Here is a 27,308-nt window from a genome sequence, read left to right as displayed (position 1 = left end):
TGCCACATATTTAGTTAAAAGGTCAAGGTAAACATTTGCAGAAATTGATGTCTCGATGAAGAAACGTGGACCAATTATTCGATAAAAAAAACTTTAATAAACACTGAATACAATAGAACAAAACTGAATAAAATATCTAATCAAATGCATTTTAAATATTTTTTAAATGGTAAAGAGACTTTATGGACACCCCGTACATCTTTGTTTTGTTTCCGTTAGTCTGGATGGATGGATGTACACAAACTGACCCACACTCCAGGACAGTAGATGGCAGTAATGCTCCCTAAGAAAGAACGAAGTGCAACTACGTCTGGAGCTAGCATAGCAGTGCATCTTTTGACAGACGATAGAGAATTTGTGCTCTTGTGTGCTCGTCCAACTGGCCACACTGCAGCATCAAAATGTTGAAAGTGTTGGTAAGGGAGCGACTCATTGCGGCTGCCGACGAAATCTTTGGACTATTCGCTGATACGATAAGGTCGTACGAAGAGCAACTTTGTCGAGCGAGAGAGGAGAGCGAGCGACACCGACGACGACTCGAAGCTGTTTGCAAGGCTCAAGTTGTCATACGCGTCGAAGGTAGTTTTATTCAACATTTGCAAGAATTTATAATTAAAGGGCGTCGGCAGTACACAAATGTTGTCTTTTACCAAAAATGCTATCCGAAAATTTCTTTTGATTCATATCGAGGTTTATTCAGCGCATTCTCTGCCCATGAAGGGAAAGAAACATTGGCGCATGCTGAATGCTTGTACATGTAATTTCAACACTCTATATATACGTATTATCATTATTATATAAGTTCATTAGTATATAACACCATTTACCATTAGAACAGGCAATCATAATAAAGAGACTCCAGCCATTTTGGACGATTCCTATCAACCAATAGGAACGCTGCTTTGACGTCACGTGGATGCTTAGTTTCTTTGAAATAAATGAAAATCTAAAATCATTTTATGGGTCATTTTCATGTAATTTGACAAATAACAGTTAAAACACTGGTTAATATAGTTGCCCCGAATTTAGCAATTCGTTTGCTGCCTTAAATTTATATGCTTAACATAGGCGGAGTTTGACTTTTGGGTAGGGGGGAACAACATGTTGATGACCCCGAAACGCAGTGTCAGCAATAAAATTAACTTACAAGAATATTGATAATAAGTTGACAATGAGCGTTTTTTCCTTCCCATCATTCTTGAGGGGAATTCTACATCAGGCTGCTTAGGCAATACTTTTTGCCAAGATCGTCAACCGTTGAATATGGTTCACATGCCGGTGTCGTGCCAATGTAGTTACCCCAGTCAAAAATGGTATCCACTGGGTGGAGCCATATGGAGGTAGATTTGTGTCTTATTATTCAATCCCAAAAAAGTTGCTTCAATAAAAAAAAAGTTGCTTTGATCAAAATAACTATTTTCAATAAGAAAAAAAGTCTCTTCAATCAAAATAAATGTTTTTGAATGCAAAAATAAATTTGAAACTCAAAAAAATACATGTGAAAGCTATTTTTCTTTGAATTTTATTTGGCATTGACGGAACTTTTTTGATTGAAGAAATGTTGATTTGTGTTTGGGCGACATTTTGGCTTGGACGTTTTTGTCATTATTATTCAATCAAAAAATAAGTTGCTTCAAAAAATATATTTTCAAAAAGAAAAATCAATTCAATCAAAAAAAAAAAAATTTCAATCATAGAAACCTTTTTTGAATGCGGAAAAATATTTGAGATTGAAAAATTTGCATTTGAACACTTAATTTTTCGTTGAAAAAGTTTTATTTGATTAAAGCAATCCTCTTTGTTTTTGGGCCATATTATGGGTAGGACATTTGTGTCTGAATCATTCAACCCCCCAAAAAGTTGCTTCAATCAAAAAAAATGTTTTCAATCAAAGAAAATCATTTGAAAAATAAAATTGCTCTCTCCTAATTTTTTTTAAATTATATGCAAAGCAAATGACTCTCTAAGGTGCTAGTCACATGATCTGTTCGAAAAATAATTTTGAACCATTAAAAAAATTTTTTTTTTGTTCATTACATTCATTTTAGTTGCAGTTGTATTGCTTTACAATTTTTTTATACACTCACTGGCCAATTGGCAGTGTATCAAATACTTGTTCTCCCCACTGTATATAAGAAAGTCAATTTCATGCAATGACACTTTTTGGCCACCAGAAGGGGGGGGCTGGCCCTCCTGGCCCCCCCTTAAAATCTGCGTATGATGCTGAAAACCAAGCCGACAGTTGTTGTAGCATTTCATGATAGTCCAGTATGAGTGTGCAATGCATTCGAGTAGGGATGTCCAATGACGTCATCAATGGCGCCCACTGATTTAATACTTTAAATGAATAGTCTAAAAAAACGTATTTACCTATTTTTTTGTCCTATTCCAATCCCCTGAAAATGACGTGATTCAGCCCGATTTCTGATCAGGGACATCCCTACATTGGACTATAACATATTACACATCCTGCTAGAGTGTGTGAGCGCAACAGTATTGCATATCTTAAAAACACTACTTTCATCTGTCTGATTTGCTGCATAGGAGCTAATCTGTGTTTTTGTCCTGCAGATGTTGAGCAACTGATCGGTCGTCAGGACGATCTTTCTCCTCAGCCGCAGTGGGGTAGCCCATCTTTAAAGCAGGACCATCCACAGCCATCACGTGTTAAAGTGGAAGAGGAAGAAGCTGGAGTCTGCAACTTGCCACTGAATGGTTTCTCTGTAGAGAGTAAGGTTAACCAACATGAATCATCAAATTGGTCAAAGTGTTTTCGTCATAGTCCAAACGGAGACACTTCTGGAGGACCGCCACCTGACAACTACTTGCCTATGCTGCCAAATAGTGATGACACTGAAGAACCTTTGAGGAGTGACACAGACTGTGCAGGTAATGACAAACATTTGAAATGCTCTTAAAAAGAGAGAACCAGAAACTCGCATAAACACTTACCCTCAAATGAAACAGAATTTCTGTAGTGGACTTCAAAGCTATTCTTTAGCCGACATAGTTTGATTGCCGGGATTAAACATAATTATTTTATACCGTAAGCCCTCAGTAACACAGGAGCGTTAAGCACTTTGTTGCCAGTGGGTTCTCCAGGGTTAAGATTTGAAGACATTGGACTCGATCGGCTTGAATACTATAATTGCCCTCAGTCCAACATTTATGTACATTTGAGACAACTGTTTATAATTTTTCTTTAAATATACAGTCAGTGGTATAAAAAAGTATCTGAACCTTTTGGAATTTCACACATTTCTGCATAAAATCCCCGTCAAATGTAATCTGATCTTTGTCAAAATCACACAGATGTAAAAACAGTGTCTGCTTTAACTAAAACCACCCAAACATTTATAGTTTTTCATATTTTAATGAGGATAGCATGCAAACAATGACAGAAGGGAGAAAAATATTGTAAGTAAGTAAACTGCCTAAGGAGACTTAAAGAGCAATTGAAACCAATTTTTACCAAACATTTTAAGTCATACTGTGCTTATTGAAATATGAAAACCTATAAATGTTTGAGTGGTTTTAGTTAAAGCAGACACTGTTTTTTCATCTTTGTTATTTTGACAAAGATCAGGTCACATTTGATGGGGATTTTATGCGGAAATGTGAGAAATTCCAGAAGGTTCAGATACTTTTTCACACCACTGTATGGATCTTAAGCAGCTTCTGGCAATTTACTGCTTAAATTAACTTTCATAGGTTGCGGAAAAGCCACATCCAATCATTTTCACGAAACGATTACAGGTAGTCCCCAGGTTACGATGCACCCAATAGACATGTGCCGATTACTGGTTTCAAGTTATACCGTGGTATGAAAACGTCAGTGTTTCACAACTGCAAACATTTTCCGACGTACTGTCCCCAAGGTATTAGCTATTTCTTTTATGTTCCAAAAATCCCTTGCTTGCAGCTGCAAGGCACGACACTCCCCCACCAGTTGTTGCTCAGTGTCAGCTGTGCTACACGATGACTGGAGGAGGTGAATCTCCTGAACTTTTTTCCCCCATCAAAGAAAACAAAATCACTGGTATGGGACTACTTCGGCTACAGAAAAATTACAGACGGCCGCGGCTTAGAGGTGGAGGGCCAACTGACATGTAAAACATGTTTGCTGAGGGTGGCTGCCGAGGAGGCAATACCTCCAATATGATTTCGCAGTTTTACAAAATTAATGGTTCGTAAACGCTGTCATGAAAGTTTCCCACCAGCTACGAGAGTTAACTCCAGCATGTTTAGTGTGTCTAGCGGTGGTAAAACATGCAGTGTTTTTTTTCTCTCTGGCAACTGTCTGTGTTGAGAGAGTGTGTGTATGAGTGAGCTTGCTTGGGTGGATTTGAGAGGACTCACTCAATGAAGCATTTATTAAAGACAAGCATTTTTCTACTTTATTCATGTTTAAAAATAACTTGGTGGGACAGTAACATGTTTAAAACTGATCTAGGGCTGCAGCTATCGAATATTTTAGTAGTCGATTAATCGATGGACTAGTTAGTTCGAATAATCGAGTAATCTGATAAGGAACATGAAAAATTAAAATACCTGAGCTGAGTATAATTTAAAAAAAAAAAAAAAGAGGATCTATGTAAAACAAAAGAACAGTTGGCTAACTTACATAGAAAAAGTCCGCTAGCTTAAATGCTATAAAATCCTAGTTTTTTTTTTTTTTCCAATGCTCTTAACAAATGGTTCAGACACATATCCCCACAAAAAAGGCTAAATATACCTATAAACTAAATTATGAATGCATTAAAAAAATTAAACGAAAACTTAGCTTACGTTGGTCATAACAGGGAGCAGTTGGATTCAGCCATATGAAAAGAGGCAGACCAGAGGCAAGGCAAGGCAAGGCAAATTTATTTATATAGCACAATTCAACACAAGGCAATTCAAAGTGCTTTACATCACATGAAGATCATAAAAATCACATTTAAATCAACACAACGTAGAAACGAAGACAAAAGATCACATTTAATCACAGAATAAAAATAAATAAATAAAATAAAAATAAAAATAAAAACAAAAACTACTACTACTAATAATAATTGAAATCAGCAATGGAGATAAAAACGAGGAATAGAAAGCAGGTAGATTGAAATATATAGACAGTTATAGATATGCAGTGCTAAACAAAAGCGTTTTTAGCCCTGATTTAAAAGAGCTAACAGTTTGAGCATACTTCAGACGTTCGGGTAACTTGTTCCAGAGGTGAGGAGCATAATAACTAAATGCTGCCTCACCCTGCTTGGTTCTTGTTCTAGGAACATGCAGAAGACCGGTTCCAGACGACCTTAGGGGTCTAGATGTCTCATAGGACTCTAACAAGTCAAGCATGTATTTTGGTCCAAGGCCATTAAGTGTTTTGTAGACGAGCAGTAGTATTTTATAGTCTATCCTTTGACTTACTGGAAGCCAGTGTAGCGATTTCAAAACTGGTGTAATGTGGTCCAGCTTCCTTGTATTTGTGAGGACTCTGGCTGCAGCATTCTGTACCAGCTGCAACTTCCTGACTGATTTTTTATCAAGACCTGTAAATATACCGTTGCAATAGTCCAATCTGCTGAAAATGAATGCATGCATAAGTTTTTCCATGTCTTGTTTAGTGGGCAGTGTATCCACCCTCATCAATAAAACTAAATGCAAACACTTTCAAAATAAACCATTACAACGCCACTGTAATTAAACGAATACTCCAAGCAAGAAAATTTAATTCGAATATTTTTTTCTAATCGAATACTCGAGTTAATCGGTTAATCGTTGCGGCACTAAACTGATCATAATTATTATAACATTTGAAGTGCATAAAATCCATTTATTGAATATATAGTATTTACATAAACTTTTTAAATTATTATTAGACTGGGGGGGTGAAAAAAAACAGCGGGATATGACTTATCGTCCCTCGCAAAAAACGAGGGATCCCTGACTGTAATACATTAGTGCGACCTTTTTAAACTTATTTTCCGAATAACCACTTATTGTTTTTACTTTGTTGGTCAGTATTGTTCTTTCTGTCTAAATTGATATCATATTTGACCTGCGTGATCGGAACTGTTTGTGTTTCTTGGTTCTCTCAGACTTGCAGAAGCTGATTGGTCATCCTGAAGAACTTTCGTCTCAGCAGCTGTGGGGCAGCTCCCGTTTTGAGCTGGAAGATCTTAAGCACCCCATATTTGAAACTGAAGAGGAGACCGATGTCGGTATGTTGCCACAGGCTGGCGTCTCAGTGAAGAGTGAGTATGACCCAGATGAAGTAGCCGAATGGTCACAGGTTGATCATGGCAGTCCAAGTGGAGGAACACCACAAGCCAACTTCTTAGCTCCACTGTCAGACAGCAACGACACGATAGACCCTTCGGGAAGTGACGCAGGCTGCGAAGGTGGCGACAGTCAGTCAAAACACTCCCGAAAAGATGCAACTCTTAATAAGAAAATTTCCAAAAAACACAGGAAATGTCCCACACTTAAAGAACATTTTCGATGCTCAATTTGTGGGAAATGTTTTACTTGTAAGTCTCATTGGCAGAGACATGCGAAAACACACACTGGCGAAAAATCGTTTTGTTGCTCAGTTTGTGGGAAGACATTTTCTCGAAAGGAACATATGGAATTACACATGAGAACACACACGGGAGAGAAGCCCTATTGTTGCACGCTTTGCGGCGCAACATTCTCGGTCAAACAAAGTTTAAAGAAGCACATGAGAACTCACACAGGAGAAAAACCCTTCAGTTGCTCTTTTTGCCGAGCAACATTTTCTCGGAAAGAAAGTCTTGATAAACACATGAGAGTTCACACAGGAGAAAAACCATTTAGTTGTTCAGTTTGTGGTGGAAGCTTTGCTCAAAAGTCCAATATGATTAGACACATGCAGATACACAAAAAGTCAGAATAAATGATTTCTCGCAATACACATTACATAGCACAGGTGTCAAACTTTTGAGCCCACATGCCAGATCATGTCCTTTGTGTTAGTTTACATGGCCCGCTTAGGTTTGACGCAATTATTCCAGGACTTCTGTTTGAAACTGTGTTGCCCTCCATAATAGTGTAAGTAGTATTAACATTAAAAAAAAAAAAAATCGGTTATGCGTTGGCAGTAAAGTATTGCTTTTGTTTGTGATGTTGTGTACCTCAGCTAAACGTAAAGCATTGGATTTATTTAATGACAGTTGTACCTTAGATAGTTTGCTTCTATTAAGCTTGAATAGTCAGTTAGCTTTGTGGTTTATTGATACTAAATAACCAGTAAATGGCAGCGATTCACATTTTCAGATCTGACATCACACCAGTTTCTGACCTAATGTAAGAGGACAAAAAGAAAAAAATGGCATGCTCACCTGCTGGAAATTTGGAAAAGCTTGTCATCGGACCAGAACATGTATGTGCTTAGATTTAGCATCTTTTGTTGCAATTAGCAGATATAATAATAACGATAATAGAATAGAATAATAGAAACCTGTTGGATTTGTGACAAGGGTCATGCGATTATGCATTTTGAGCAGCATGACCGATGTGCACATGACAAAAATATAATTATTTTGGGGTCAAACACCACTCTCAAATGTTGTCACAAAAGCAAAAATGTCAGCAGTCTGGCTTGATATGTTTTGTTTCACAAAAAGCACATTCTCCATTTTGGGAGAGAAACACCTGCGGTTTACCCACTAGTACTAGTGTTTTAATGCTCATTACAAAATAATGGAGGAAAAAGGTAGAATAAAAACGTATGTTTTACCATATGGTAGATTTGGTCTATATGTAGTAGAACACATTATTGTGTTTTTTTTTTTTTTTTTTTTTTTTTTTATTTGTAATGGCTGGCATTGAATGTGTCAAGCAACACGCCATTCGTGTTCAGGTGTTAGCGTGTAGCGAGTTTGAACAATTTACTGTAACCGAAAGTCATGTAATCATACAGTTTCTTTTTTAATCTATATATGTTGTATGTACATTAGAAGTTCTGAAATGTAAATCCTTGAAGATAAATACATTTGCCAATAAACCAAATTTATCAAGGTTGATCAAGTCAAATTTTTAATACTTGGGGAAAAAAAACTTTTAAAAACAAAAATATGATCAAATATAATGTCCTTTCCATACAATTTAAAATGAATTGTTGAACAGAAAAATATGAATACTGTCATGAATCCAAAACACACCCGGAGGAGGTTTTCATTTTCCTTGAATTATTTGTAACCGCAATAAATTGTGGAAAACATTTTCCGACACGTATTTTTTCAAATTAATGTTTTTCATTTTTGTATGTATACAGCTATGTAATGTAATGTTCCTGACCCAAGGGAGTAGGTTTGCATAGGGACAGTAGGGACGTTACACTAGCAACTTTTCAGGATACGTCCCCACCAACTTTTAAGCAACCCTATTTACATTACATAATGAGTTTAGCTATGTCGGTAATTTTATTTAGATTGTATTCCCATATAGGATAGAATTGACCCTACCATTATTAAGTGAATTATTTTCATAATGTTCAGACATCCCTTTTCACTTGCTGAATGTGACAGTCCATGTTTTACCTCAAACTCGTGTTTGATTGGCTGATGACTTGGGACCCCACCACACACACACACACACACACACACACACACTCACAGTCTCGACAGAAATACAACATGTTGACAAAATTAATTCGCCTTCGCCCCCTCCAAAGACAAGTGATATAAGAATTTTTTTCCCGGCCAGCAGCAGCCACTGCAGGTAATGTAAAAAGGGGGAGGTGGGGAACACACAACTATTTTTTATGCTGAAAGTCCCACCTTCATCTGAGTTAACATTAAACTGTGTGAATTTGCTAACCTGTTTGTCTTCTATTGTTAACATTAATTAAACTGTGAGAAATGTAGTGAACCAAGGTTTACCCCCGTCTCCCAATTTTCATTTTTATTTTATTTATGTGGTCTTAAAGCAGCCCAAACTAAGGAGCTTTCATTTTTTTGTTGAGTTTGACTGTGCTTGTGCTTGTAATTCCCTGAAGTTTTTTCCGGTTATATATATATTTTTTAATTTCAACAGAAAATGTTGAGTGGCAAATTTGTATTTTTTTGCTCTTCTGAATAGTTAAGAGATTAGACAACAAATACAAACTTGTTAATATATGTTAATATAATTATGTTCAAATATTGCAATTTCAATTAGCTAATAAAATCGACATTTATTCTGGAAGTTTTCAAAATCTTTCTTTAGTAGTTTTTGAAAACAACGGTTTGAATCGAACGGTGTATCACCTGAACCAGTTCATATGAAAGTGAAAATCAATCCAAATTTATTTTGCATTGACCCCCGTTCACCCAATCTGTTTGGTCTTATTGATGTCCCGTCCTCAGCAAAAAGTGTACATGCAGGTTATACTGTTATATCGTCCCAACCAATGTTGAGACCAAACCTACGCCCTTGTCCTGACCTGATCAATATTAAAATGAATATACTGTGCGAGTCAGACGATGATTCCTAATCAGCTCTACTCCCTTAATATTTTGGTTAGTGTGAATGAGAGGTCTAACTTTTGAGAGGGAAAACTTTTTGATGTTTTGTATGAGGGGCCGTACAAGACATTTTTCATTCTGGCCCTCTCACACACATTCTCCTTTCACATACATATATATTCACTCTCACACACATACATTCTCCTCTCACATGCATACATTCTCCTTTCACATCCATACATTTTTACTTTCACATTCATACATTTTCACTCTCACATTAATACATTTTTACTTTCACATTCATACATTTTCACTCTCACATTTATACATTTTTACTTTCACATTTATACATTTTTACTTTCACATTTATACATTTTCACTCTCACATTTATACATTTTCACTCTCACATTTATACATTTTTACTTTTACATTTATACATTTTCACTCTCACATTCATACATTTTTACTTTCACATTTATACATTTTTACTTTCACGTTTATTTTTCAAAGTACTTTTATTTTGAAATAATACATCAGAATTTTATCAGAGTACTTTAGTTCAATACTTGGGGTAGTCTAGTATACCCCAGAAGTGGAACCGTCCCGGGATATCAGCCAGATGTTTTTAAATCAATTTTTGAAATCAGGCGAAATGACAGCTAAAATAGGCAATTTTCAAAGTACTTTTATTTTGAAATGATACATCAGAATTTTATCAGTGTACTTTAGTTCGAGTCTTTGGGTCGTCTAGTATACTTCAGAAGTGGAACCGTCCCAGGATATCAACCAGATTTTTTTTTTAAATCAATTTTTGAAATCGGGCAAAATGACAGCAAAAATGGGCAATTTTCAAAGTACTTTTATTTTTGAAATGATACATCAGAATTTTATCAGAGTACTTTAGTTCGAGTCTTAGGGTCGTCTAGTATACCTCAGAAGTGGACCCGTCCCGGGATATCAGCCAGATATTTTTAAATTAAAATTTGAAATAAGGGTAAATGACAGAAATAACTAGCAATTTTCTAAGTAGTATTACTCGGAATTCCTAAATTATTTTTTATATCATAATACTTTAGTTTGGGTCTCGGGGTGCTCGAGTGCCTCTCTCAAGTGGACCCGTTCTTGGATGGCTTCCCATTTTTTATTTATTCATATTTATTGTTTTCAATAAAGGGACTAGCGCTATGAAGCCACCGGGGAACTTGCGCTGTGAAACTGCGGTGAACTGAGCCGCGTTCTGTTCAAGCCAGCCGCACTTTCTTTTCTGTTGCGTTTCTCTTTCAGGTTTTATCGCACAGTGACAGATGGCGTACGTGCCGAAACATTCTTCTAGAAGCAGAAAACATTACTGTGACGTCACATGGAAGAATAGCTCGATAACAGAATCGGTTGTCTGTCGCACCTGAGAATGCGGGATCGAATCCCGCTTGAGGTCTTTGAATTATTATTTTTTTTTTCTCAATAAAAAAAAGAATGATGGCTCAATAAAAAAAAGAATGATGGCTGCCTGATAAATAAAAACACTGTTAAAATAAAAAGTTTAAAATCAAGCATGCTTTTTCTGTACTTGTATCAAGTATATTGACAGATCGTATTCAATTTGTGGTAGGATTTAACGAAACAGATGGAAAATGTGTAGCTGTCTGAATGAAAAAAAAGAAAAATTCAGAAACAGCAAGAACAGGACTACAAATGTACACTGATAATGAACAAAAAGGTCAAATGACCTCACAGCTACTTAAGTTTTAATCAAGTACATTTATTAACAACCTATACATAAAAAAAGGGAAAACTAAGAGGTGTGCCTTGAACACCAAGTAAAGTACTTCAACCTCGCACTGGTTTGAGGTCAAAAGGTCAAATGGCCTAGGAGCTATTGAAGTTTGAAGCTAGTCAATAATTTAAAAAATCATAAAAAAAATTTGGAGGCATAAATTGGAAAACTAAGAGGTGTGCCTTGAACAACAAGTAAAGTATGTCAACCCTGCACTGGTTTGGGGTCAAAAGGTCAAATGGCCTAGGAGCTATTGAAGTTTGAAGCTAGTCAATAATTTAAAAAATCATAAATTTTTTTTTGGAGGGATAAATTGGAAAACTAAGAAGTGTGCCTTGAACACCAAGTAAAGTACTTCAACCTTGCACTGGTTTGAGGAAAAAGGTCAAATGGCCTAGGAGCTATTGAAGTTTGAAGCTAGTCAATAATTTAAAAAATCATAAAAAAAATTTGGAGGCATAAATTGGAAAACTAAGAGGTGTGCCTTGAACACCAAGTAAAGTATGTCAACCCTGCACTGGTTTGGGGTCAAAAGGTCAAATGGCCTAGGAGCTATTGAAGTTTGAAGCTAGTCAATAATTTAAAAAATCATAAAAAAATTTTTGGAGGGATAAATTGGAAAACTAAGAGGTGTGCCTTGAACTCCAAGTAAAGTATGTAAACCCTGCACTGGTTTGGGGTCAAAAGGTCAAATGGCCTAGGAGCTATTGAAGTTTGAAGCTAATCAATAAATTAAAAAATCATTAAAAAAAATTTGGAGGCATAAATTGGAAAACTAAGAGGTGTGCCTTGAACACCAAGTAAAGTACGTCAACCTTGCACTGGTTTGAAGTCAAAAGGTCAAATGGCCTAGGAGCTATTGAAGTTTGAAGCTAGTCAATAATTTTAAAAATCATAAAAAAAATTTGGAGGCATAAATTGGAAAACTAAGAGGTGTGCCTTGAACACCAAGTAAAGTATGTCAACCCTGCACTGGTTTGGGGTCAAAAGGTCAAATGGCCTAGGAGCTATTGAAGTTTGAAGCTAGTCAATAAATTAAAAAATCATTAAAAAAAATTTGGAGGCATAAATTGGAAAACTAAGAGGTGTGCCTTGAACACCAAGTAAAGTACTTCAACCTTGCACTGGTTTGAGGTCAAAAGGTCAAATGGCCTAGGAGCTATTGAAGTTTGAAGCTAGTCAATAATTTACAAAATCATAAAAAAAATTTTGGAGGGATAAATTGGAAAACTAAGAGGTGTGCCTTGAACTCCAAGTAAAGTATGTAAACCCTGCACTGGTTTGAGGTCAAAAGGTCAAATGGCCTAGGAGCTATTGAAGTTTGAAGCTAGTCAATAATTTAAAAAATCATAAAAAAAATTTGGAGGCATAAATTGGAAAAATAAGAGGTGTGCCTTGAACTTCAAGTAAAGTATGTCAACCCTGCACCGGTTTGGGGTCAAAAGGTCAAATGGCCTAGGAGCTATTGAAGTTTGAAGCTAGTCAATAAATTAAAAAATCATTTTAAAAAATTTGTAGGCATAAATTGGAAAACTAAGAGGTGTGCCTTGAACACCAAGTAAAGTATGTCAACCCTGCACTGGTTTGGGGTCAAAAGGTCAAATGGCCTAGGAGCTATTGAAGTTTGAAGCTAGTCAATAATTTAAAAAATCATTAAAAAAATTTGGAGGCATAAATTGGAAAACTAAGAGGTGTGCCTTGAACACCAAGTAAAGTACTTCAACCTTGCACTGGTTTGAGGTCAAAAGGTCAAATGGCCTAGGAGCTATTGAAGTTTGAAGCTAGTCTATCGATTTAAAAAATCATTTAAAAATTATGGAGAGATAAATTGGAAAACTAAGAGGTGTGCCTTGAACTCCAAGTAAAGTATTTCAACCCTGCACTGGTTTGGGGTCAAAAGGTCAAATGGCCTAGGAGCTATTGAAGTTTGAAGCTAGTCAATAATTTAAAAAATCATTAAAAATTTTTTGGAGGGATAAATTGGAAAACTAAGAGGTGTGCCCTGATCTCCAAGTAAAGTACTTCAACCCTGCACTGGTTTGGGTTCAAAAGGTCAAATGGGCTAGGAGCTATTGAAGTTGGAAGCTAGTCAGTCAATTAAAAAAATCATGCAAAATTTATAAAGAGATATTTTGGAAAACTAAGAGGTGTGCCCTGATCTCCAAGTAAAGTACTTCAACCCTACACTGGTTTAGGGTCAAAAGGTCAAATGGCCTAGGAGCTATTGAAGTTTGAAGCTAGTCAATAAATTAAAAAATCATAAAAAAAATTTGGAGGCATAAATTGGAAAACTAAGAGGTGTGCCTCGAACACCAAGTAAAGTACTTCAACCCTGCACTGGTTTGGGGTCAAAAGGTCAAATGGGCTAGGAGCTATTGAAGTTGGAAGCTAGTCAAAAAATTAAAAAATCATTAAAAATTTATAAATGTATAAATTGGAAAACTAAGAGGTGTGCCCTGATCTCCAAGTAAAGTACTTCAACCCTGCACTGGTTTGGGGTCAAAAGGTCAAATGGGCTAGGAGCTATTGAAGTTGGAAGCTAGTCAAAAAATAAAAAAATCATAAAAAATTTATAAAGAGATAAATTGGAAAACTAAGAGGTGTGCCCTGATCTCCAAGTAAAGGACTTCAACCTTGCACTGGTTTCGGGTCAAAAGGTCAAATGGGCTAGGAGCTATTGAAGTTTGAAATTTGTCAGTCAATTTAAAAAATCATGAAATATTTTTAAAGAGATAAATTGGAAAACTAAGAGGTGTGCCCTGGTCTCCAAGTAAAGTACTTCAACCCTGCACTGGTTTGGGGTCCAAAGGTCAAATGGGCTAGGAGCTATTGAAGTTGGAAGCTAGTCAGTCAATTAAAAAAATCATTAAAAATTTATAAATATATAAATTGGAAAACTAAGAGGTGTGCCCTGATCTCAAAGTAAATTACTTCAACCCTGCACTGGTTTGGGGTCAAAAGGTCAAATGGGCTAGGAGCTATTGAAGTTGGAAGCTAGTCAAAAAATTAAAAAATCATTAAAATATTGTAAAGAGATGAATTGGAAAATTAAGAGGTGTGCCCTGATCTCCAAGTAAAGTACTTCAACCCTGTACTGGTTTGGGGTCAAAAGGTCAAATGGGCTAGGAGCTATTGACGTTTGAAATTTGTCAGTCAATTTAAAAAATCATTAAAAATTTATAAATGTATAAATTGGAAAACTAAGAGGTGTGCCCTGATCTCCAAGTAAAGTACTTCAACCCTGCACTGGTTTGGGGTCCAAAGGTCAAATGGGCTAGGAGCTATTGAAGTTGGAAGCTAGTCAGTCAATTAAAAAAATCATTAAAAATTTATAAATATATAAATTGGAAAACTAAGAGGTGTGCCCTGATCTCAAAGTAAATTACTTCAACCCTGCACTGGTTTGGGGTCAAAAGGTCAAATGGGCTAGGAGCTATTGAAGTTGGAAGCTAGTCAAAAAAATTAAAAAATCATTAAAATATTGTAAAGAGATGAATTGGAAAACTAAGAGGTGTGCCCTGATCTCCAAGTAAAGTACTTCAACCCTGTACTGGTTTGGGGTCAAAAGGTCAAATGGGCTAGGAGCTATTGAAGTTTGAAATTTGTCAGTCAATTTAAAAAATCATTAAAAATTTATAAATGTATAAATTGGAAAACTAAGAGGTGTGCCCTGATCTCCAAGTAAAGTACTTCAACCCTGCACTGGTTTGGGGTCAAAAGGTCAAATGGGCTAGGAGCTATTGAAGTTGGAAGCTAGTCAAAAAATAAAAAAATCATTAAAAATTTATAAAGACATAAATTGGAAAACTAAGAGGTGTGCCCTGATCTCCAAGTAAAGGACTTCAACCCTGCACTGGTTTCGGGTCAAAAGGTCAAATGGGCTAGGAGCTATTGAAGTTTGAAATTTGTCAGTCAATTTAAAAAATCATGAAATATTTTTAAAGAGATAAATTGGAAAACTAAGAGGTGTGCCCTGATCTCCAAGTAAAGTACTTCAACCCTGCACTGGTTTGGGGTCAAAAGGTCAAATGGGCTAGGAGCTATTGAAGTTGGAAGCTAGTACAGAACAAACTTTATATTATTGCCGAGGCCAGATCAATAAGTTAAAAGTTAAGGTTATCTAAATGGTGTCTTGCATGTATTACGGAGAATGTTACAGTCCAGAGACAAGCAAGGACAAGGCCTTTTCCTTAAAGCAGACCCACGATATCGATATATCAGACCCATCCCCCACTACAGTGCATGCAAATAAATACAATTTTGAATTTAAACCCACTTATATCCTCGATTTATAGGGTGAAAATAGCAGAACATATGAATGATGCATCATAATTTTTGCGCAACTCAAATGTGGAAAACACATTTTGACTTCATGGGCTTATATGCATTAACCTATTACCTATAGGCCTACAGCTCGCTCGCTAATGACATGATTTATTAAAGAACATTGTGTTAATGAACACTTTTGACATAGATTAATTGCCTGGGTTTTTTTTTCAAATTTTATTTGGCATTCCATATTTTATTTATATATTTTATTTTTTGTTTTGAGTCCGATTAACCCATTCAGATTTATAATGTATATAATAAACATGAGCAAGTTGTACTGTGTTCCTTTTCATATTTAAAGGCATTGGATTATTACAAGTAACTATATAACTTTTTTTTTTGATTGATGAATCCCAATGACAGCCTTACTTTACTACTGTAAACTACTACTTTACTACTTCACTAATGTACTGTACTTGCTTCAAAATCTAGATTAAAGTAATAAAAGTAAAAGATACCACCCACTCCAATCATTTGGGTAATTCCTATTTTACTTAATTAAAAAATTATTTACTTTATTAATTCATTCAATAATTCGTTTCGTTTCAACATTACAGTTAGAACATAATGGAGTCTTGCATGTAATAATGTACACTAAAATGAAATCCACAAAGGCATCCAATTACATTGGAAAACCATAATGTGCAACACGTAATTAAAAATACAATTATAACATTTCAATAGTAACTGTCAAGGTATTGGAATCTTCTCAATTATTTTTTTGTTCCAAGACGTAAGCAAAACCCAAACATGTCAAATTCTACTAGGTGCAACTTTCAAATAACGGAAGAATCCTCCCAGCCTGTAGACATTGTAATAATAATCAAGTCATTAGTTTGATAGATGATTACTTGTCATTTAATCTTTTTTTTTTTTTTTTTTTTTAAAGAAAGAGCTGTGAATTGTAAAGGGTGTGTTCACTTTATCATTTCATTTCATTTCATTTGTTTATTTCAGGCCGTAATTTTCCTTGTCAAGACAGCAAACATATACAGCTCTTATAAACATATAACACAAAAGAGCAGCAAAACTAACATAGCAAGATCAACTACATGCCTGAAAAGGAGTGGGAAGAAGAAAACTTATTTAATCCCACCCCTATTCTCATCTAATTAGGAACAAAAAAAATCTTGCTACTTCCTTCCAAAAATGTAGGCAACCAAAAAATCAGTTCAAACAGTTATGTACAATTTCATTTTTGTAACAAATGTTGTCCCTTGACATGAAGTTACCACAGGTAACACCCAAACCCAAAAACAATTTCATACCAACATGGTAATGAAAGTTAAACCATACCAACTATGGTAAAGGCCACTCACACAGGGCAAACAAATTATAAATGGCAACAATAACTATACCAACAATGGTACCGGGCAATATACCAGCAATGGTAAGAAACAACCAGCACTCATACCAAGACAACTTATTGATGTAATTAAGACCTTATATCAGTATACTGTGACCAGACCATAAATTTGTATAACCGTTTAAATCTGTAGATAGTTTGGCATTGCTTGTGTTGCATTCCCAGATTACTCCACACACAGACACACAAAAACTTTTACGAGTTGTTCGAATTTTTGGTATTTTGAAGTCTCTCTTTCATTGTAAAAAGGTTTTAGAATTTAATTGATAATAATTAATTAAATGCTTTATAGAGGATTATTGAGGTATTATACTTTACAAGATCGTTAAATTTTAGCAGCTTTGAGTAAATAAACAAATTATGTGTGTGCTCCAGAAACCCGACCTTATGGATGATTCGCACAGCCCGTTTCTGTAAGGTGACTAAAGGATTTATCATGCTTTGATAGGTGTTTCCCCAGACTTCAACACAATATGAGAAGTATGGAAGAACCAAGGAGCAGTATAAAGTGCGGAGTGCGTTCTCGTCAAGAAATTGTTTAGCTTTATTTATAATTGAGAGACTCTTGGAAATTTTTGTTTTTATATGTCTGATGTGGGTTTCCATGTCAGTTTACTATCAATTTTGACACCTAAAAATGTATTCACATCTGCGTTTTCAATTTGGAAACCGTCAATAATTATATGCAAATCAGAATTAGTTTTAACGCTACCAAACATCATAGCTTTGGTTTTACTCAAATTTAACGACAATTTATTTATATCCATCCATTTTTTTATTGTAAACCAACATGAACAAACCCTGGCTATTTTTGGAAGAAAAATTTTTTGAAAAAATTACAATGTAGATACCACATAGATGTTTATGGATATGTACATAACTAAGTAAAAACATAAATTTGATTTCAAAATACTTTATTTAGACTGCCTATCAATAAATAAGTAATTTCATTATTTTTTATACAACAAATACTCCACTTCAGAAACAATTAATTTTTTTATTTTCAATACCTTTAAAGGATATATATTAGGGCTGCAGCTATCGAATATTTTAGTAATCGAGTAATCGACTGAAAATTCTATCGATTAATCGAGTAATCGGATAAAACAAATATATTTTTAGGTGAAGAGCAATTATAGATATACATGAGAAAACAAGACATTTTATCATTTTCAGTCAATCAATGTCTTTATTTTTGATGTATATTGTTGAAAACAGCCAACAATTGCATCTCAGATGTAACTAGAATTTTAAAAAATGACTAATTCACTGCTTTCACTCAAAAAACCTTTAGATCTTATTTTTATATATATATATATATATATATATAAACACACCTAAAAATGCCTTTACGCTTGATAACACACATCACTTAAAAGTTAGGATTTTTTCCTACGTTTTCCAATTAAATTTCTATTTGTGTCAAGCCATTTTTAAGTTCTAGTTAAGTTTTAAGTTAGTCTAAACTGTAAGTCCTGATAGGATTTAAGTTTTTGCACTGTTCAGAATAAATGTATGATACAGGCTGTATTGGAGCACATCAGGGACTAGTGCTACTTGGTGTTTTATCCAGCAATGATTACTGAGCTAAAATTGATAGTTAGCATTGTTGAGTTTTTATTTGACATGCTCATCACTCCACAACGCTATGTTATGTTATAGCCTGTATGTAAGACACGTTAGCCACGCATCGAAAGCGGTCTTAATTAATTGAAACCTAGCCCTCCGCAGTGCTAACGTAAGGTGAGCTAGTAGTGACAGTAACGTTAATCTTATACAGTATATTAGCGTTTAGCGCTCTTTATTAGCGCTTAGCGCTCTACTGCTTTAAGATGGCGGCTGTTTGCTAACGCTGCCCAGACGCGGCCTAGTCTGTCATTGCGCATCTAGTTCAACATACATGTGATCTCTATGAGACTCACTGGACGCCACCTGCAACTAACGTAGCATGAGCGGGCTAGTATTTAGCAACGTCGGCGTCGTTTGTAGCGGTTGTCGGCTGCAGTAAGTTTTTTTTTTTTGCTTCTTCCTCTACGCACGTGACATCAGCGCGTTGTCCCGCATTAAAAGTAGTCCGAGCAAAACGTGATGCTTAGAGCTGTCAAAATAAACGATTACTCGAGGTGAATAAAATTACTCGGATCAGTTTTTAAACTCGAGTTACTCGAGTTGCTCGAGTATTCGTTTCAGCTCTAATATATATTCTTTCATCCTGTACCGGTTCTCCTGACTAGGATCACGGGGGTGCTGTAGCCTATCTCAGTAAACTTTAGGCAGTAGCTGGGTTACACCTTAACACTACAAGTACCAGAGAATTCTGGTACTCCTACAGGTCCCAAGCAAAGGCTGATTTTTCTTCTCCCCGGTAAAAACCCTGAGAGGTGGCCAGAATTACCCAAGTACTTTTGAATGAGCAAGTCCTTGGTCAACAGACAACAGCTCTTCATATATAAATGCAACCACTACAGTAGACATGCATTGCGTTGGAATGCGGCCAAAACTGAGGAGAACACACCATGGTTGAACTATTCATTTGATATTTTGTGTCAGTTCAGGTTTATTTATGGGGTTTTGCACATTTTATTAGTGTGTTGTTTTACAATTTTAATGTTGGACATATAAAATACTTCTTACAGTATACTTGTTGAGCCTGTATATGCTCACATATACAGATTTTTTTAATAGACTGACTAGCTTCCAACTTCAATAGCTCCTAGCCCATTTGACCTTTTGACCCCAAACCAGTGCAGGGTTGAAGTACTTTACTTGGAGATCAGGGCACACCTCTTAGTTTTCCAATTTATCTCTTTAAAAATTTTTAATGATTTTTTAAATTGACTGACTAGCTTCCAACTTCAATAGCTCCTATCCCATTTGACCTTTTGACCCCAAACCAGTGCAGGGTTGAAGTACTTTACTTGGAGATCAGGGCACACCTCTTAGTTTTCCAATTTATATATTTATAAATTTTTAATGATTTTTTTAATTGACTGACTAGCTTCCAACTTCAATAGCTCCTAGCCCATTTGACCTTTGGACCCCAAACCAGTGCAGGGTTGAAGTACTTTACTTGGAGATCAGGGCACACCTCTTAGTTTTCCAATTTATCTCTTTATAAATTTTTAATGATTTTTTAATTTTTTGACTAGCTTCCAACTTCAATAGCTCCTAGCCCATTTGACCTTTTGACCCCAAACCAGTGCAGGGTTGAAGTACTTTACTTGGAGATCAGGGCACACCTCTTAGTTTTCCAATTTATCTCTTTATAAATTTTTAATGATTTTTTTATTTTTTGACTAGCTTCCAACTTCAATAGCTCCTAGCCCATTTGACCTTTTGACCCCAAACCAGTGCAGGGTTGAAGTACTTTACTTGGAGATCAGGGCACACCTCTTAGTTTTCCAATTTATCTCTTTATAAATTTTTAATGATTTTTTTATTTTTTGACTAGCTTCCAACTTCAATAGCTCCTAGCCCATTTGACCTTTGGACCCCAAACCAGTGCAGGGTTGAAGTACTTTACTTGGAGATCAGGGCACACCTCTTAGTTTTCCAATTTATCTCTTTAAAAAATTTTAATGATTTTTTTAATTGACTGACTAGCTTCCAACTTCAATAGCTCCTAGCCCATTTGACCTTTTGACCCCAAACCAGTGTCGGGTTGAAGTACTTTACTTGGAGATCAGGGCACACCTCTTAGTTTTCCAATTTATCTCTTTATAAATTTTTAATGATTTTTTAATTTTTTGACTAGCTTCCAACTTCAATAGCTCCTAGCCCATTAGACCTTTTGACCCCAAACCAGTGCAGGGTTGAAGTAATTTACTTTGAGATCAGGGCACACCTCTTAGTTTTCCAATTTATATATTTATAAATTTTTAATGATTTTTTAAAATTGACTGACTAGCTTCCAACTTTAATAGCTCCTAGCCCATTTGACCTTTTGACCCCAAACCAGTGCAGGGTTGAAGTACTTTACTTGGAGATCAGGGCACACCTCTTAGTTTTCCAATTTATCTCTTTATAAATTTTTAATGATTTTTTTATTTTTTGACTAGCTTCCAACTTCAATAGCTCCTAGCCCATTTGACCTTTTGACCCCAAACCAGTGCAGGGTTGAAGTACTTTACTTGGAGATCAGGCCACACCTTTTAGTTTTCCAATTTATCTCTTTAAAAATATTTCATGATTTTTTAAATTGACTGACTTGCTTCCAACTTCAATAGCTCCTAGTCCATTTGACCTTTTGACCCCAAACCAGTGCAGGGTTGAAGTACTTTACTTGGAGATCAGGGCACATCTCTTAGTTTTCCAATTTATACATTTATACATTTTTAATGATTTTTTAAATTGACCGACAAATTTCAAACTTCAATAGCTCCTAGCCCATTTGACCTTTTGACCCCAAACCAGTGCAGGGTTGAAGTACTTTACTTGGAGATCAGGGCACACCTCTTAGTTTTCCAATTTATACATTTATAAATTTTTCAAATTTTTCATAATTTTTTGATTGACTGACTTGATTCAAATTTTAATAGCTGTGATGTCACCTTTTGTTAATTATCAGTCTACATTCGTAGTGCTGTCCTCTCTGTTTGTGGATTTAAAAAAAAAAATTATAATTAAGACAGCTACACATTTTCCATGTTTCTGTAAATCCTAGCACATATTGATTACGATCTGTCAATATACTTGAGACAAAATGCGTGCTTGATTTAAATTTTTTTATTTTAACAGTTTTTAATTAGTCAGGCAGCCATAGAAAAATACAAAGAAACACAGTTCTTACGCGGGATACGAACCCGCGTTGTCACGTATAAGCCACGAATAACTTCACCACTAGGCCATTCTAGCACATGACGTCACAGGCATGTTGTTGTTGTATATAGACTAAATGCACCACACCTACGCCGTCTATCACGGTGCGGTAATACCCGAAAGGGAAACGCAAAAGAAAACAAAGTGCGGCTGGCTTGGACAAAACGCGGCTCAGTTCACCGCGGTGCTGTGAAGCCACCGCGTTCCATTATGAAGCCAGCGTGTTGCAGTACCATAATGCACACAATGATCCAAATGAGGGGCGGCTAGCTTGACTTCGTTTTTACGAGTGGAGGGTGGCTTGACCGCAGTAGTCTGGGAGCGGGTCATATTAGCTCCCGCTTGGACAGTTGAAGAGGTTCGAGAGTTGCTCAGTCTAAAAATGTCTCTCATTTCACTTTCAACTGCGTCATAATTAGCACTGTTGGGTGCAGTTGATTGTGTCCTTTGCCGCCGCTTGAGACAGGAAGCCAAAGAAGTTCGTTTCTGGGGTCGACAAAATGTTTTGCAAAAGTCCAACTGCTTGCCGAAATGATTGTGCGTCCCCTTCCTTGTTATTTTATGAACAGTAACCCGCGTCAGGTTCTCAGCCAATCAGAGCTTACCAGTCAGAGCTAGCCAATCAGAGCTGGCTTCCGTTTCAACTAGACTCCTTCCGTTTTCACTATACTTTCACTCATACATACATACATTCTCCTCTCACGTTCATACATACTTTCTTCACCTACATATATATTCACTCTTATACACATATATTTTATTTATACAAACATACATTTCACAGACTAAAAATGTGTGAATGTGAGAGTAAACATGTATGAATATAAGAGTGAAAATGTATAAACGTGAGAGAGAAAATGTATAAACGTGAAAGTAAAAATGTATAAATGTGAAAGTAAAAATGTATGAATGTAAGAGTGAAAATGTATAAATGGGAAAGTAAAAATGTATGAATGTGAGAGTGAAAATGTATAAATGGGAAAGTAAAAATGTATGAATGTGAGAGTGAAAATGTATAAATGTAAAAGTAAAAATGTATGAATGTGAGAGTGAAAATGTATAAATGTGAAAGTAAAAATGTATGAATGTGAGAGTGAAAATGTATGCATGTGAGAGTGAAAATGTATGAATGTGAGACTGAAAATGTATAAATGTGAAAGTAAAAATGTATGAATGTGAGAGTGAAAATGTATGAATGTGAGAGTGAAAATGTATGAATGTGAAAGTAAAAATGTATGGATGTGAAAGGAGAATGTATGCATGTGAGAGGGCCAGAATGAAAAATGTCTTGTACGGCCCCTCATAGTTTTGCACTCTTCAATTTTTTGTTTTTTTGTCTTACATTTGCACTTACGCTTTATTGCCCTGTAGATGGCAATATGATGGAAGCCAGTACAAATAACTTCATTACAGTAGTTTGTAAGTACAGTATGTGAAAGCAGCAAATTTCTTTTTATATGCAAAATTGTGGCAACAACTGTTAAGCATAAGCTATTAAATTATTATGCTACTACAGTGATCCTTCGCTACTTCGTGCTTCTAACTTCCCACCCTCAGTCCATCGCGGATTTTTTGGGTTAAATGAATAAATAAATAAATAAATAGAGTATTTTAGAGAGATGTCCTGATCCTATCACATACAGTCTCTCACTCTCCCTCCTGCTGCTTTTCTTGGTCAGGGAGTGCACTAGAGTTGCTTGTTAAAGTTCACGATGATTGATAGATGTGAAGTTTTAATCTTGCCATAGATTCATGGAAGCAATACCATGAAATTTTAGCTTCAGTTTATCATACCGTCAGAATCTCATACCGGTACATGTCTATACAGCCTACTGGTAGAAACGGTCTTTGAGCATGCTAGTTAGTTTCTTTCCTTCTCAGGTTTCCTTTGTTAGCATGCTGGCTGAAGATGCGGGGGACAGAGTAAATTAATTATTGATAAAATGTATAAATAATGTAATTAACATTTATATCTGAAATCATTAATGACAAGTTGTCGATTTCCTTTTGCTAACTTTGGGCCTCCACAAATACCGCCGCACGATGGCAGTCGTGCAATATCGTGGATGCTATACTAGCTGTAAAAACCACCGAAGAAGAAAAGGAGGAAGTGTATCCCGCCGGGAATGGACGGTAAACAAACAGCGCGACGGTGAAATAGTAGAAAAGTAAACGTAATCATGTACAAAAAGGAACGTTGTCGAACAAGAGAGGAGAAAGAACGACAATGGGAAAGGGTTTTCTTCACGCCAACTGTCCAAGGTCTGTTCATTAAACTTATTGGCACGCAAAGTGGGTAAACCGCATAAAAATGCTACTTGCATGATGTGAGCGGTTTCGGAATTAGGTTTCACTGGGATGACAACGCCTCACCGTCGAAAAATTATATCTAAGAGTTTATCAAATCATCACCGTGTTGGCACGTGCGCAAAATATGTACCCATTCACTGCCATTAATGGTGACAGGCGCACAATCAATTTGAACCTCGACTCCCCATAATAGTTATCCTGTTCATTGTATTTTCTTCTGCTCGTAATCAGTCCGTCATTCAATTCAAAGGAATATAATTAAAAAATGATTTGGCAATGTAACACAACTAAATAAATATGTACAACTACTCGGTGATCAAATTGAGGTCTAGCTTTGACATTCAGAAACCCAAAACCAGATGCTGTGTGGAGGCGCTATTGAGTGCCTCTTTTATCCTGCAGACGCTGAGATCCTGATTGGTCATGTCAAAGAGGAAGCGAAGGATACTCAGCCTTGCCACATCAAGGAGGAAGAGGACATGGAAGACAATTTCCCAAAGTTGCCACTGACTATCGTCGTCACGAAGAGCGAATATGCTGAAGACGACACCGCCGATTCGTCGCAGCTTGATCGGAGCAGCTCTCTACAGCATGTGACTAAAAAAGAACTTCCCTCTGAGTCGCAAGGTGGGGGGTCCATTTTTGAGCAGGAGGACCTGAAAGCCCCCAACATGAAGGAGGAAGAAAAGGAGGCTGATATCAGCGAATTACCACTGACTGGTGTCGTTGTGAAGAGTGAATACGAGCAAAATGAAACACCCGAGCGGTCACAGCTTCATCGTTTCAGTCCAAGTGAAGCCCTCAGTGGAGGACCACCACCTGAAAACGTGTTGGCTCCGCTGTCGGACAGTTACGCCTCAGACTCTGATATCGATGCCAAACAGTTGAAATGCTCTGAAAAGGACACAACTCTTGACAACGAGGGAACTTTTCAAACACGTAAAAAGCATTTTACTTGCTCAGTTTGTGTTCAAAGTTTTCCAAATAAAACATCACTAGTCAGACACGTGAGAATACACAAAATAAAGAAAAACTTTAGTTGCCCACACTGCGGTAGAGAATTTTCTCAAAAGGGATCAATGCTAGAACATGTGAGAACACACACGGGAGAAAAGCCATTTAGTTGCTTTACTTGCAATAAAACATTCTCTCAAAAAGGAAGTATGCAAGCTCACATGAGAATGCACACAGGAGAAAAACCGTTTAAATGCTCACACTGTGGAAAACATTTTGCTCAAAGGGGAACGATGCTAGGACATGTGAGAATACACACAGGAGAAAAACCCTTTAGTTGCTCATTCTGCAGCAAAACTTTCCCTCAGAAAGGAAGTATGCTATCTCACATGAGAAAACACACGGGAGAAAAACCCTTTAGCTGCTCAACTTGCGGTCGAACTTTCTCTCACAGGGCAGCTATGGTAACGCATATGAGGAGACACACTGGAGAAAAACCTTTCAGTTGCTCCACTTGTGGTAAAATCTTCTCTCAAAAGCCACATCTGGTATCGCACGTGAGAACACACACAGGGGAAAAACCCTATAGCTGCTCAACTTGTGGTAAACTTTTCTCTCAAAAAGCACATCTGGCGACACACACGAGAACACACACGGGAGAAAAAGGTTTCACTTGCTCTATTTGCGCTAAAACATTCTCTCAAAAAAGAAGTATGCAATCCCATATGAGCAAACACACAGGACAAAAATGCTATTGTTGTTCAAGTTGTGGTAAAACATTCTCTCAAATGGAGCATGTGGTGACACATATGAGTAAACACACAGGAATACCCTTTAGTTGCCCGGAGTGTGGGGAAAGTTATGCTCAAAGGGCAAGTTTGTTTGAACACATGCAGAAACACAACATGGAGAGCCAATAAATGTCTTCCTCTCTAGCTGTTATTGGGGCTGTCATGAGATTTTGAGGCAACCATGTAATTCTACAAGATAAACGTAATACAGTGGTACCTCTACTAATGGGTTTAAATTGTTCTGGATGTAATTTCTTAACTTGAAAATTCTGTAAGTAGAGAAGCGTTTTCCATGTAAATACCCTAATCCATTCCAAGCACCCCCAAATTCAGACACAAAATTTTTATAATGTGTAAAAATGTATCAAAACTTGTAACAAATACAATATAAGTATGTTAGGTTCAATAAATTCTGGGAGCTGCGAGTACCAGCCATACTGTATTTTTGCCTATATTATCCTGAAATTTCTTTCTTAACAAGAGGCAATATTTTCCCATTGAGGCGTGCCTTTACCTAAAATTCTGTATATAGAATAGAGACATTCTTAAGTAGAGGTATCACTGTACTACAAATTTGATTGTTTTGAAAATGTTAGCATTACATGTAACCATTGTGTAAACCGTACTCTTTTTAAAAAAACAATTTATTTTGTAAAAAAAGAATATTTTAAAAATTGGATGTTAACCTTTGCAGACTATTTTTTTCACACAAAAATACACAGGGACCGTGTGCTTACTGGGACCGTGTGCTTTGGTCAGATGAGACCAAGATTTGAGCTTTTTGGCAACAAACACTCTAAGTGGGTCTGGTGTGCCACGAAAGATGCGCATGCTGAAAAGCACCTCATACCTACTGTGAAGTATTGGGGTGGGCCAGTGATTCTTTGGGGCTGTTTTCGCTTCCAAAGGCCCTGGGAACCTTGTTAGGGTGCGTGGCATCATGAATGCTTTGAAATACAAGGACATTTTAAATCAAAATCTGTTGCCCTCTGCCCGAGAGCTGAAGATGGGTCGTCACTGGGTCTTTCAGCAAGACAATGCCCCTTAACATATGGCCAAATCTACACAGAAATGGTTCACCGGACACAAAATCAAGCTCCTCCCATGGCCATCTCAGTCCCCAGACCTTGTTTTGTTGGCGAAAGGGGATTGTACAAAGCATTAACACCAGGGTTGCTAATAATTGTGACACACATTATTTGATGTCAAATAATTATTTCTTTATGTGGGATTTTTCCCCACTGAATAAATGCACTTGTATTGAAGGTTGGATTTTTCTCTTTTTTTTCCATTAAGGTCCCATATTATTTGAATTAAAAAAAATATTAGAAACTAAAAAAACACATCTTTTTCAGGGGTGCCAGTAATTATGGCGGGCACTGTATGTGAAATTTATTCATTTATTTAAAACTGATTTTACAGTCGTAAATCCATCACTGTAATGCGTCCTTGAAAACTTTTGATGTTTTCACCTCAATAAAGCGTCATAAATAAGCGCTCCCGTCAGGGG

General features: G+C 36.4%; 1 protein-coding gene across 1 annotated transcript; it reads left to right on the top strand.

The window, feature by feature from the left end:
- The first annotated feature begins 297 nt into the window (after positions 1–297).
- LOC130913890 (oocyte zinc finger protein XlCOF22-like) lies at positions 298–26,987 on the top strand. The gene is made up of 4 exons (XM_057832811.1): positions 298–579; positions 2,572–2,889; positions 6,087–6,209; positions 24,456–26,987. Exons 1-4 carry the CDS (start codon positions 402–404, stop codon positions 25,925–25,927), a joined length of 2,091 nt encoding a protein of 696 aa, XP_057688794.1. The 5' UTR covers positions 298–401; the 3' UTR covers positions 25,928–26,987.
- Positions 26,988–27,308: the final 321 nt, after the last annotated feature.

This window comes from Corythoichthys intestinalis, chromosome 3 (genome assembly GCF_030265065.1).
Source record: "Corythoichthys intestinalis isolate RoL2023-P3 chromosome 3, ASM3026506v1, whole genome shotgun sequence".
Taxonomy (NCBI): Eukaryota; Metazoa; Chordata; class Actinopteri; order Syngnathiformes; family Syngnathidae; genus Corythoichthys; species Corythoichthys intestinalis.
This window is presented reverse-complemented; position numbering and strand designations above follow the sequence as displayed.